The 14,388-nt window shown below is 42.5% G+C and overlaps 1 protein-coding gene across 1 annotated transcript in view; it reads left to right on the top strand.

Moving 5' to 3' along the window:
* LOC136437246 (uncharacterized) overlaps window positions 1-14,388 on the top strand; it is a 67,723-nt gene that overhangs the window by 3,207 nt on the left and 50,128 nt on the right. The window contains exons 2-14 of the mRNA XM_066431727.1: window positions 4,587-4,899; window positions 5,137-5,264; window positions 5,636-5,878; window positions 6,229-6,624; window positions 7,065-7,248; window positions 7,661-7,896; window positions 8,701-9,081; window positions 10,306-10,683; window positions 11,244-11,360; window positions 11,741-11,879; window positions 12,463-12,559; window positions 12,668-12,782; window positions 13,410-13,784. Coding sequence (XP_066287824.1) covers window positions 4,592-4,899; window positions 5,137-5,264; window positions 5,636-5,878; window positions 6,229-6,624; window positions 7,065-7,248; window positions 7,661-7,896; window positions 8,701-9,081; window positions 10,306-10,683; window positions 11,244-11,360; window positions 11,741-11,879; window positions 12,463-12,559; window positions 12,668-12,782; window positions 13,410-13,784 — 3,097 coding nt within the window. The 5' untranslated portion in view covers window positions 4,587-4,591. The remainder of the gene's footprint in view (window positions 1-4,586; window positions 4,900-5,136; window positions 5,265-5,635; window positions 5,879-6,228; window positions 6,625-7,064; window positions 7,249-7,660; window positions 7,897-8,700; window positions 9,082-10,305; window positions 10,684-11,243; window positions 11,361-11,740; window positions 11,880-12,462; window positions 12,560-12,667; window positions 12,783-13,409; window positions 13,785-14,388) is intronic.

The following is a 14,388-nucleotide window of genomic DNA, read 5'->3' on the forward strand; positions in this document are numbered from 1 at the left end:
CATCAAGTCCACAAAGGCTCTAGATATTTAATGGAGGTATGAGATCTCCAAACTCTTTTTTTCGAAATCAGGCGAAAATCAATGCGCACACGGATGTCATCCGTACACTTAACTTTGTTTTTTACCATACATGGTGATGATGTTGAACTGCACTTCTCAATACAGGAGAGAACGAATTGATTGCGAAACATCTCCTTTTGGGTAAGAGCAAAATGAAATGTGTTGTATATTTATTACTCCGGGAAGGAGGGTGACCTGACGGGGATATTGGAATTGCTTTTGCTTGCACGTTCGCAGCTAGGACTCACGGTTCCGTGGTCGCATTGGTGTGTAACTTGGCATATTGTTTGCCTGGTTGGGCGTGGTGATGCATGATGTCTTTGTTTCACCGTAACTGCTTTTATCGTCAATGCAATATCGTTATTGCACCCCTATGTTAATGGCATGTTCCACTGCCCTCCCATAGAGACCATGCTTTAAATCCGTTCCACATCGCTGAATGTCGTAAGCAGATACAGGGTAGATTCTTTCGATACTTGCTGTGATCGTATAGTCACTGTTACATTGTAAAATATCTTTGAAACATTAGCAATTTTTGGTAGCTGATGCAATTATCCAACTGATACTGTGTATGGTTGTTATTTAGATATGATACTAGATCTGACATTTGGTGATGTTAATAACATGAGACGATGAGGGCAGGGTCGGTAAATCAAATAATCGCAAGAAGATAGGATTGGCAGTTCTTATCGAGAAATAGTGCATCAAAATAAAGATGTCATACAATGGATGCACCATTTGAGTCTTGGGCCTTCGTTAACAATCATCCAGTACGGTGGCACATAGCTACACAATATCAATCACAATATACACATATCAATCACAATATACCGTACAAAATATACCAGAATAGTCCCTAGAGGTTAATCAGGGTCTGTTACTTCGCACCTTACATCGAGATCCATTTCATGCCTTTATCTGACAACTAGCAGAGTAATAACAAAGGAAAACTAGAGTTCCACGAACACATTATCTTCGCCAAATAATCAAGGCTTTTTGTGGAGAGTGATTAATATTTACATGCTTATCACCCCCTGCAAACTTGATCATCCACCATACCGTTTGAAAGTTATGATGGGGGGGGGGGGGGGGGAATGAGTCCAGTCTAGATAGGGATAAAACTCATTTGGTGGTACAGGACTAGTATATGTGTATAGTGTGCTGATATATGTTATAACTGGTCATCAAAAAAATTGAAAGTTATAATTAGATGGTACAGTCAATATATATGAATAGAATAAATCTTTATTCCATATCATACACATTTTGCAAGACATAGTACATGTTACTTTTCCATACGGTGCTAGGTAATACCTAGCAGTGTACTCTCTGAGCAGAGGAGTTGGTCCGGCTGGTTATTCACATGTTTTTAGGTGTTTTGTAAGGCTTTCTATTTTGTTCCCTTTCCGTTATGTCTCCAACCGTGTGTTTGACAAAAATGCAGAAACTGAACACTTTAAAAAAAATCGGACCCACACATCTGTTTGAATTGTAGTGAGACTGCCCCATTTGTTTATTTATGTACACCATCTGTTTATTTACAATTCTAGGCAAGGCCTTCTGCTGGCCTGTTTCGGGAACACTGTCACACGCCCCATTATGGAATGTAATGGATTTACAATTATCCTTACTAATTATGCAGATTAGCTCCTGTTTTCTATAATTAGACATCGATTGTGTAAAGCACCATCTGAGCTCTCTACATACAAAACTTCACGACAATCCCTTCACCCCTTCTCAAGTAATACGTGTCCGAATGTCAAAACAAAAACACCCACTGCAGTTCTAAACAAGCCGCTAGGGGGCCCAAACTTACAGAACTTACTTCTTGTGGCATGAACTATCTACCACACAAATATCATGACCATAGCACTTTCAGAAAATATGCCACTAAATTTTGAAGCTCCGCTGCAGTACCTTAGGTACTCGCTAGAAGGCCCATTATCGAACTTGACCTGCCTTTCCGTAAACCCTACCCATCCACTAAATATCATACAGATCCATCAACAGCTTCTTGAGTTATGTTGTCCACAAGAATTACACATCCACAAAAAGCCCGCTGCAGTACCGACGGAAAATGCCAGGAGAACCATTTTTGAACTTGATCTCTGTTTCCACAACATCTACACACCTGCAAAATATCATGAAGATCCATCAACGTTTCCGTCACTTTTTTCGTCTACATACAAACGCACAAAAATTAAAAGTCCGCTGCAGTACTGTTGAAAAACGCAAGGTAAACCATTTTTGAAGTTGACCTTCCTTTGCACAACCACTACACACCTACCAAAAATCATAAAGATTCATCAAAGGTTTCTTGAGTTATGCTCTTGACATACATACAGACCCACCAAACAGCTGGCTCAACCGAAAATATAATCTACCCCGAGTACTATAGTACTCGGCGAAGATAATAACAAAACACCTTAGCCACAATGTACACACTGTAAATACTTCACGGAGAATTGTGTCCTACGGACTCTTGTTGGGTTTTTTCTTGTTGCACGGTGTTTCAGTAAGTGATTCTACATGCAAAACAGCCCGAAGTTGACAGGTCACATTCCAGTTCCGCATCAGCCGTAACTAAGCTCGTTTATAACTGTCGACACGGTTATAACTTATAGGTTACTCTCAGGCTAACAAAAAACAAAACAAATACACAGAAGGAGCGTTCAGAACACCTCAGGTCAGGAGTGGTCTTTCCAGTCTATGGCAATGATGGACAGGTGGATTATCTATTGGATTAGGTGGATTAGCAATTTCATTTCACCGGTTAGGATGTTGTTGACTTAAGTTAAGTTCACTCGATGAAGCTCCTAATTAGACTTACAGACTTCCAAGTCAAAAAAGTCAAATGATAGACAGATGGTTTATCTATTGGATTAAGTGGATTAACAATTCCATATCACTAGTTTGGATGTTGTTGATTTCAAACGAGTCCTTCCTGACTGATTCCCAACCGATGGCCAACCCTCTCATGAATCAAGTTGGGCATAATCAACTATTAAAAAAAAAAGGGTCATTTTAGTTTCAATCAAAATGATCCATACTTCTATGTTGTAAACATCACCGAAAGATCAAGTTAGGATGGCAGGTGGTTTCAATACGGCCTCTGGGGCTTCTCTGTATTTTGGGTTGCGTGTCGGTTGTGTGAATGTCGGGGTGGTTGGCACACGTTCTGGTAGTAGTCATCATTCTGACAGCGAATGAGTTAGCAGAGATTCTGTCTAAGCCTTTGGGAGTGAGTCATATATATGCATTGGTAGGTTGGTAGGAAGTCAACAGTGGTTTATTATGGGGTAGCTAAGAGTCAAATTTGACTGCTGACTTACTCCCAACCACCAGCCAACCGCCAGCCAACCCATTCCAGCCCCCCCCCCCCTCCCCCGTCCACAGCAAAATGTTTTCATCATTTCAAAACTGAATTCGGCTGGCTTATCGAACCACTCCTAACCATTGTTGTGAGAAGGTCGGGAGGCATCGTTCGCCTTTGTGTATCCGGGGCTTTACATACATTTTACATAGACAAGTATGATCAATGCTAGCCGTGGCGACTACAGAAAGGGCTAGATCAATGCATACCAATGAGCCCATTTCAGTGCATAACACACCCGAGATGATGCAATAAGGTAGTAGACGAATGGGAAAATGTTTCGCTATTTCGGCATTGGCTTTGACTAGCTGAAGTTAAACGGGGTGATCCAAGTTGTGCGTGGCGGTGAGACTACGTAAGTGTCGCCCAATCGAACTGTTAATGACATTGCGACGTCTCCATATGCATAATTCCACCAGGCATGCAGGCGAAAGTGGACCAAGAGTGACCCATCCTCACCAAATTCAATGGGACAGTATGTCGCTAAGACAAAGTCCCTGCAAATATACTGATCGCAGATGCGTGCATGTAAACACTGTCATATACAGCGGAAGCTGGCTTTATATGTTCACTGACCCATTTGACCTTGACATGCGTCAATGTCACAACAAGGAGAGAGAATTCAAGCTATTCACGATTCTGCCGGCGCAGCGTTAGAGCTCATTTGGATTGGTAAACAGTGACAGCTCGGTCAGCGCCATCAACAAAGGCACCTCCGCGCCATTTGCCTTCAGAGGGTACACGAGACCTGTATTAGCTAGATAAACAGATTTGAAAGTCAACGGAAAACAAAGTGGTCATGGTGGTCCTGGCATCGCGCCATGCGAAAAGCACAGGAAATGCAGTGGTCGAGGCGCTGTTGCCGGTTTTATTTTTTGAGCGACTTTTGCGCGTCCAAAATTTTTATAAAGTCTTTCAGTGAGCGCTCAATGATCTCCAAGTTCTTGAAATGATTTCTCGGTGATCTCAATGATCCTTCTATAATCTTCAAGATCTTCCAAAGATCTGTCGATGATTTCTATGACCAATGGCTTTCCATCACTCATTGCTTGTCATACGGTCTCCTTATTCTTAAGCGTCACAATTCAGTCAAACTAAACAGCATATAAAAACTGTCATATTTTCAAATTTTTTCCTTTTCTATTGTTCTCAGACAACATGGCGGGATCATCCCCATGCCGGTTGATGACAAACGTCCTGTGCTTCCTCGTGGTCTTGTTACCGAGTGATCTGCTGAAGTCCCGTGTCTCTGGATGTGTAGGGAGCCTAACTGCGTCCTCCGGGGGTCCAGTAACGTCCCCGAACTACCCAAGTGACTACGGCAACGATGAGAACTGCGAGTGGCTGATCACCGTCCCAGTGGGAAGCACGATTCGGCTCACGTTCGACAGATTTGAGACAGAGGATGGCTATGACTATTTGCGCATCTACGACGGAGCCAGTGATAGTGCCGTGCAGCTACGGGAGTAATGCCCTGAACAATTCACGATAAATACATGATGATAACTAATTATAGTAATGCAGTCAGAATGTATTATTGTGATGACCAATCAGGCTGTGGATTCTAAGACATAATTTCTAAAGCTCCGAACTTGTCATGATTTGCAGAGGGGGTGCAAATAAATTAAACAAATACTTGAGCCTTAAAGATATAACGTTCAAGCTGAGTGTCTCAACTTGACTATTTCCTCCTTGATCTCTAGGTTGACAGGTCTACAGTCAGTCAGCCCTGTCACCAGCACATCTAACGTCGTGTTCATGAGGTTTACATCTGACGGCAGTACAACAAGTCCGGGGTTCCAGTTCTCCTATACAAGTCACACCACATACGGTAAGCATTATTGCGTTGTGCAGTATGAGCTAGGTTTTCTATTCAACTCTCAACGTGTTTTCTACGTTTAAAAAAATGATGAACCGCTAAGGAATAACTAGAGTCATCTTTTTATCTTTTTTTACCTCTAAATCACCAGTGAAAGCCAATATTTCGAAGGTGGTGTGTCCTAAATCGGAAAAAGGATTAAGAAAATAATGTTACTTTGTACTAATTAATGATGTACGGAAAATGTGTTTCTGGTGAAGCTCATTACATTTCTATGACATCGCATCAATAAAATGACGTCGGTAGTAACTGGGCTTTCACGTGATATGATTGTACTAAACGAACTTAGCTCATACAAGAATATCATTGTTGGCCCCTTGCAGAAGCGTGTGGTCTATCCGTGTTTCGCCACTTCCCCCAGACTGATTGTGGAGGGGCTGGAGTCGACATAGCCAGCCATGTTGGCGTTACGCTCGAGTTCTGCGTAAACGCCTGCTGTGCAAACTCGACATGCCTGTCGTTTCAGTACAACTCACAAACTACTAACTGCTACTTGAAGAATAAGGTCTGTTCTGCTGTGGAGAAAGTATCTTCAGCAGATGGCAACATGTATGATCTGCTTGATGGTAAATCTGTCCATGTTATGCCATGTCTATACAAACGTTACCACAAATACATAATATGGTGGCGTTTTAATTACGATACCATATTTATGATACTTGATTCAAGATACTTGTTTATCATAACATTATTTGGAAGTTTCAAATATCTTGATATTCTTCATTGTGTTGTAGATTTGGTAACGTTTGGGCAAGTGAGTAAGGCAGTGTTCAAGTGAAATAAGTGATTCAATTAATGAATATCTCGATATTATAATACTTGTAATCTCTAAAATCCTAAACATTTTCATCACTAGCAGAGAGCAGTTAAGTTTTTCTACCACGAATAAGTTCTTATCATGTCATTTTGGCTGCAGGGTGCACGGATGGCTACTCGTACCTCGCACATACCCACATGTGTTACCGAGCCTACGACAGAGAGAATACCTACGACGAGGCTTTGACGACCTGCCAAGCCGACGGCGGCACTCTGGCCATGCCTCGCGACAACGCCACCAACGACTTCCTCATCGCCTTGAAGAACGACGCGAACGCGGCTATCTGGTTCAATTTCGGACTGGACCGTCGGGACGGATCCTGGAATTACGTAGATGGCGGAGAGCTGAGCTACACCGACTGGGGAGAAGGAGAGCCGAACAATGAAGCCGAACAGTGTGCGCAGTACTTCTCGGGAACCTATAGCGATGCCTACAATAGAAATAAATGGAACGATGGGCAATGTTCCAGAAACGTTGCTTTCATCTGTGAAGTTGGTAGGTCCCGGAATTTTATATATGTAACGTTAATGTATTCTTGTGTGACGTTCAAGAACGTTCAACGTTATCGTAACGTGTGGCGTTTGACCACTTTGTACGTTATGCCACTTTGACAGCGATATATTGTCTTAGGCAGAATATATTGTATCATTTCGATGTCGAAATAACTTATTGAGAATGTACATTGATTTAATGTAAATACGTCTACGATATGTTGATCAAAATATACAAAAACACGATGTATCACATTATGTATACAACGGCATTTTTGTCGAAAGAACTTAAGCACGAAGATGTTCGAAAATTGACGCCTTTTGGGTCGCTGACCAAAAAAAAGAAAACAACTTAAAAACCAGGAACTAACGACTAACTAGGATTGCAAAAATCTGTTCAACTTGAGTTATCGATGCTAATCACCTTCCTCTCCTCTGATTCAGGTGTGAATGTCGCCCTGGGGAAGACAGCGTTTCAAACCAGTAACTATGCAAACGGTGGGGCTGCCGGCCTTGCCGTAGACGGGAACACCGCTACCAACTGGGACGCTGGTACCTGTACACACACTACGCAAGAGGATAATCCAACCTGGTGGATGGATCTCGGTCAATCGTATGTGATTGGCAGGTACGTGTACAACATGCCTATATGTATCAGCAATTACACACACACACACACACACACACACACACACACACACACACACACACACACACACACATACATGCACTCACGCGCGTGCGCACACAGACATGCAGTCAAAATTGTACTTATGATCACGTCAGCTTATTACAAAACCACGTCAAGTCTGCTTAAGAAGCATCTGGTCCTATATTGTGACATAAGAGTCCTGTGTTTAGCGGCCAACTGGGGAGATGAGGAGTCTACGTCACTATAGATAGGCTTGTCTAGATAGATGTGTGTATGTGTGTGTGGATGGATATATGTTATATATCTTCATTAAATACCTACATTCATATTAGCTTTTTGTGTATAAAACGCCTGACAGTTGCACTTGCTTTGTCTCCAATATTTACAGAGCAGTCATCTTCAACCGCCAGGACTGTTGTGCTGAACGAATCAACCCCTTCAACATCCACATCGGGGATTCCGACCAGGTCAGCGCGAACCCCAGGTGTGGAGGTGATCATCAAATCGACGTTAATCAGCCGTCCATTTCCGTCTCATGTCCGGGGATGAAGGGACGGTATTTGGGCGTACGTCTCCCCGGATCCCCCCGAGTACTGACCCTGTGTGAAGTCCAAGTATTTTCGGGTAGGCCTTCGCTACATAGTTATGGTATAATTCATAGAACGTTTCACATACTTTCCACATCAATTAACACATGAAGTAAGGCGCTACCTTCACCGCACACGGCATTTATCAAAATTTCATGAGCAAGTTGTCTGGTATTCAATTCTGTGAGCTAAATACACTTAATAAAGATTATTAGAGAGGGTAAAATCTCAAGACTTCCTAAAACGCTTTAGCTTGTAACGACACACTGTGACGTACGTAGTATACTATGATAGATTTTAAATTCAATCAAACTGAACCCACTGGGCAAATAAATTTCGGTGCATTTCGACGTATGTTTCCTTTTTCTAATTTGATGTATCTACTAATTCTTACCTTTATTATACAAAACTAACTTTGCATTTGATTATGTGCGTCTTTTCTTAACAAATGAGCTACCGACATAAGCCATCATGAAAATCCATAATTCTTGAAACAAACAGCATTTTCCCATTGACTCCCATAGTTAAGGAGGGCAACAGGCGATAGTATGAAATTGAAGACAGGGAGTGAGGTTCAACCTTTTGACCTTTTGGGACCTAAGATCCTTTAGGTACATTTTGTAGATGCTTGTCTTTAAAATGATTTTATTCAAGGCAATCATTACTCCTAGCCGTTTGTCACTGACCAAGTTGTTTTCAACGTTGAAATATAGCCGGTCGTTGCGCAATTTGGAACATGTCCTTATCCACCAAGACCTTCCAATTCAATTAGTTCCATGATGCTATAGCGGATTTATACTGTCAAAAACATCAGAACTAATTTCGTTTCCTTTTTCTACAGAGTGTTTGGTAGCAGGCTACGTTCGTTTTAGCGGCGTTTGCTACAAGGACTTTGCGGAGGAGATGGCGTACGATGAGGCCAGGCAGACCTGTGCCGCAGACGGGGGACTGTTGGCCATGCCGAAGGACATCACGATCAACAATTTCATCCACGATCTGGCAGGAGGTGGAGATCGTTGGATTGGGCTGAATGACGCCAACAACGAAGGTCAGTTTGTATTCGAAGACGGACAAACCCTGGAGTCATCCGACTACAACAACTGGTACCCCGGTGAGCCGAACGATGCTGGCGGTGTTGAAGACTGCGCCAATATCTTTGGTTCTGGGCACGAGTGGAATGATGCACCGTGCAGCAACGCCAAGGGATTCATCTGCCAGCTAGGTATGTGCTATAATGATTGCACATCTGCACGATTGCGACTACAAAGTATTTATAGCGTTATGTTTAATTTGTGGCACAATTTCAAAATATCACTTCCAGAAGTTTAAACTGCCATCTAAGTTTTTTAAAAATTCTTCATTGACAACCATACAAAGGTACATACAATATGACACATACAACTAGTAATGTACAAATATTATATTGATGAATAAAAGGCTTTCGAAGCCAAATCTTTTTGATGAACCTTTAAATACGAGTCGTGTAAAACAATTGATAAAGACATTCTACTTGAGGGCCTTGTTAAAATGCATACACACTCCATCCTATTTCCTTCAGTCGCTCTCTTTTCGTAGGCTTTCTGAAAAATGCGTCTTAGAACAATGGGCCTGTAAGAATTAATCAAAGTCTCAGAGATTGAATCTAGCCTTACATTCTTCAAATGAGGAGAAGTGAAGTACATCATTTAGGTTCATTTTGGGCAAGTAAAACTTAATCTCGGATACGTAGCGTTACAGTCTGACTGACTAATTTAAAGTGCCATATACTAATAAGTCAAGTGGGTCTAACTTAATGTCGTTTCCTTTCTAACCGTCGTCACTATTCCTCCACTCAAAAAAGTCTGCCCAGTTCCGTTGTGCATACTTACAATGATACCACAGGTGCATTATTGTTTGGTCCGTGTTACAGTGTAGGCATAGTCCTGATTCACCTATTTTCCTTTTGTACAGCCACATTTTGTCGGTAGACAGTTGTGCAATATCTTAAACATAAAGTTTTACATTTTGGTTTCCACCAGTCGACTTGGAGCAGAGAATAGACGTGAACTTACATCATGTTTAATTTATTGCTGAGTGTTGGATGCCTGCGTTTGGTAGGTACTCTAGCCCTCGGCTGCCTCGTAGGAGAGGGAGGCACTAGTACTGTTCTCGGCGAAACGTCGGACTCAGAACCCCCTCTTACTGGAGCAGAAACTCTTTCTATTGCAGCTTACACAAACCCTCAGATTCTACGTGCGCAGTCTAAAACAGTTTCTCTCGCTTAGTGAGCTTAGTTACGGTGTGACAGGCCTCTAAGTAACATTACAGGTTTTTGTTCCAGCTGACATCGACATGGTCAGGCCGGAGCCGTCATCTTGAAAGAGCCACCTTTTTCAATAACACATATACTATATATTCTATATATATATTCTACAAAGCCGCCTACCTTCGCTTCCTTTATCTACAGAATGTTTAGTAGCAGGCTACGTTCCTTTTGACGGTGTTTGCTACAAGGACTTTGCGGAGGAGATGGCGTACGATGAGGCCAGGCAGACCTGTGCCGCAGACGGGGGACTGTTGGCCATGCCGAAGGACATCACGATCAACAATTTCATCCACGATCTGGCAGGAGGTGGAGATCGTTGGATTGGGCTGAATGACGCCAACAACGAAGGTCAGTTTGTATTTGAAGACGGACAAACCCTGGGGTCATCCGACTACAACAACTGGTACCCCGGTGAGCCGAATGATGCTGGCGGTGACGAAGACTGTGCCGTTATCCGTCCCGGGAACGAGTGGAATGATGCATCGTGCAACACCGCCAGGGGATTCGTCTGTCAGCTAGGTATGTGCTATAATGATTACACACCTTAAGGATTGCGACTAAAAAGTGTTAATAACGTTATGTTTTTGGCACAATTTCAAAATATCACTTCCAGAAGTGAAAACTGCGATCTCATATGTTGGCGGCTTAGCCCCTGGCGCTGATGCAATACCCACCGCCGTGTTCAGGGTAGCTTGGAATGGAATCCACCCTCATACAATTAAAATGGATAGATCATAATGATGTTTGGTAGGTGGGTAGGCTTTGAGAAGACAAAGCTCACTGACATGCATGTGTTTGCTAACAAGTTCGTTTTGGTTGTCCCTTTATAATGTCAAGCATATAACTAAGATTTGCACGCCTGTTTCTTATCTGACTTAATGATAGAATTCCATCAATTGTGGTTTTACGAGATTTAATCGATGTTGCGTTATCATTTTTTAAAAATCATCTATATTCGTATTAGTTAGATTGTTGCAGTATCTTCTGATCCGGGGCATTTCACCTTCTTCTCCGGCTGATACTTTTAACAACAGCAAGGTTCAATTACAAAAGCTCGATTTTCCCCATGTTTATGCCAGCTGGAGGTTATTGCCAGCCCGACCCGTGCGTCAACGGGACCTGCATCAGCGGTGCAGACAACTACACCTGCGTCTGTGACGATGGCTTCGAGGGAGAAACGTGTGGAATTCCTATTGGTATGTAGGGTATAATTACAATACACATGTTTGGGATGGGGGAAGGTCCAAAAAATGTGAAGAGTTACGATGGTGCATCGTGTTCTAACTGTGTTTACATTGTCATGCCATGTACATAGGACACGCTAGTTTAATTGGAGGGGAGGGCTTTATGCGCTATTTTCTAGTGATACACATGCTGCTATATCATAGCATAAGAACATAAAGTCGTGTATGCGTATATACACGGCTTTACTGTAAGCACAGGTCGACTATGTCAATATGGACTAAAATACATGTAACTGGAATGTGGTTAGAATTACCTAGTTTGTTTACTGACAAGTGATGTGTTGGTTATAACAAGTAATGAAGTAAAAATTAGTTGTTGTTTCCTCTAACAGCTTTGAGTCACGGGCTGACGATTTCAACGAGTGATTCTGACCATTCTGGGACTACTGATTCGTTGACAGTAAAAATTTTCTCTGACGTTTGTGACGATGCCTGTGCGACAACGACGGTATCCGGGCTCACAGCAGTCGGGTGAGTAGATATCCTACACCGTTTATTCTGTACTACCCGAGGTAACGGCCCCATCGCAAGCAGGATCGCGCTAGCGCTGCTGTCGAAATTTCGAACGCCGGATTTGGATGTTGGAATCGATGCTCTTACAATTTTTGGGCAACTTCTGGCGCATTTTGCATTCAAATGTGTGTTTGCTTGGGTGGGTATGACATAAGAATAATGCAACACGGTGCATTCCGTATCAGCCTCGGTCCCAGCCCGTCCGCGGGTCGGACCGCCCTTCGGTCGTCGGGCACTCCAACCCGAGGCCGGGCTGGTACGAGGCCGGGCTGAATACATCTTACCGAATACATCGTATTGTATTCTCTCTATATAAGTACATGGCTGTAGTGTTGATGAGGTTGCGCCTTTCTTATGCACAAAAAAATGTAGAGAGTCTGATAAGATTCGAAGAGTTGCATGAAAGCCTGTGTTATGGCAAGAATTTACGCAGATACGCAGAGGCATGTCCCAGTCACACCTGCTACTCTATAGCTCTGAGTGTTCTTTTCTACTTATAAATCCATCGTTGCCTTTTTCCCCCACACAATCAACATCAAAGGACTGAGTACACTCGGACCTTTATCGCTTCCAATTTTGGTGATCCTACGCGGCTTCAACTGACTACTTCAGGGAGCGACTGGCTCAAACTAGACTGGGTAAGTTATGATAATTTAAAGTACTGGAAGTATTCAGTCCACTCTTATCCATTTACTTAGACACTAATGTAGAGGTTGATAATATATAATAGACATTGTTCTTTCCAGATTGACGTCTACAACGCTTATACTGGGCTCTCCTACCGTTTTTCCTGTCCCGGTAACGGCTGCCAGCTATCCACTGATTCCTCGGAGGCTAGTGAACAACTTGAATTGGATGTTGGTCAGTATTCAACATTTCGTGCATCTTGAGTTGATAGAGGATAGATAACGTTGAAAGCTTACTTTCGTAACCGTTTGAGGTGCGGTCGAGCCTTCTTTCCTTGTATGGAATAACCGAAATGTCTACGCTTTTGGACTGTATAATGTATAATGATAATAACTTACGTCAGGTGGAACATTAACAGATACCATGTTATGCTGATAATGGCCTAATTTGTATAATAAGCACGAAAATGCCACAATTCCAACTGATGGGGATTTCATACTTGTGTAAGTTACTTAAAGGTGAGCATCATTATCCATATAGATTATGTAAATGTGGAAGTCATTTGCATCATTGTGGATTCTGCCACACGGGAACGGTACCATAAACATGCAAAGACAGGTCATGGGGGCAAAACCTCCAGATTTTAAAAAAAATGAATCAAATAAAAAATCGACCTTGAATTTCGGCTTCACAACACCTGCCCACATACCAAACATCATTGTAATCCATCAAGAGGCTCTTGAGTTATGCTGACTGGAACGGTGCGGAAACACAAACAAACAGACAGACAAACAGACACACCCAAAACTATATCTCCATTTTTCATGGAGATAAAAAAAATCACATTTTCTCACTCACCAGATTGCCCAGTGGCAGGCTACGTTAATTTTAGCGGAGTTTGCTACAAGAGCTTTACGGAGAAGATAACCCGCGATGAGGCCAGACAGGCATGTGAAGCCGACGGAGGGATTTTGGCCATGCCGAAGGACAATGCAACGAACGCTTTTCTCGCCAGTCTAGAGCCAGTAGTCAATGGTCGCTGGCTTGGGCTGACCGACGCCAACGAAGACGGCCAGTGGGTATTTGAAGATGGCCAAATCCTGACGTCATCCGACTTCTGGGCCACCGAGGCCGGCTATGACGGCACCGGTTGCGTTGGATATTCTTGGTCTACGTCCACATGGGATCCAAGACCATGCGACATCTCCAAGCCATTCATCTGTCAGCTAACTGAAGGTATGCGATTCGATCACTCTTTCTTATTGGTAAAGTGGTAAATATCGTACACATAAGCGTAAATATGTACTATGCGATGGTATGATAGGGACGTTTATGATATCGTGACGTTGCCGTGCTACGATTCCCTTTGAACATTGAACAACATGTAACACGGCGTAATGAAAAAAAACACAGTAAAACTATATAAAGGCTGGATGATGTAAACTATAGGCTTCAGTATCAGTGGAGGCCTGTCTGAGACAGTTTACCAAGTACAAGGTACTCTTCAACTTATGTTTGAAGTAACAACAGGTATCAGAAATTGAAATATGGCTACACATCAAGAAGGACAGTTAGCCCAGAAATAAGGTAATGACAACAATTATTTGTTAATCAGTTTGAGACATTGGCTGGCAGTTTAAGATGTGTACAGTTCTACAGAGCCCTAGTCTATACTGGTTTCTACAAGTAGACACCAAAATTACAAGTCATGTTTCTAGACACACAATTACCAAAGCTAATGTGGGAAAGGCATTTTCAAGTTGGAAATGTAGATAGAATTAGATACACTGACACTTCATTGACAGGGTTGATTTGAAAATTTGAACAAGGTTGATTTTCC

The sequence above is a fragment of the Branchiostoma lanceolatum genome, chromosome 6 (genome assembly GCF_035083965.1).
Source record: "Branchiostoma lanceolatum isolate klBraLanc5 chromosome 6, klBraLanc5.hap2, whole genome shotgun sequence".
NCBI lineage: Eukaryota > Metazoa > Chordata > Leptocardii > Amphioxiformes > Branchiostomatidae > Branchiostoma > Branchiostoma lanceolatum.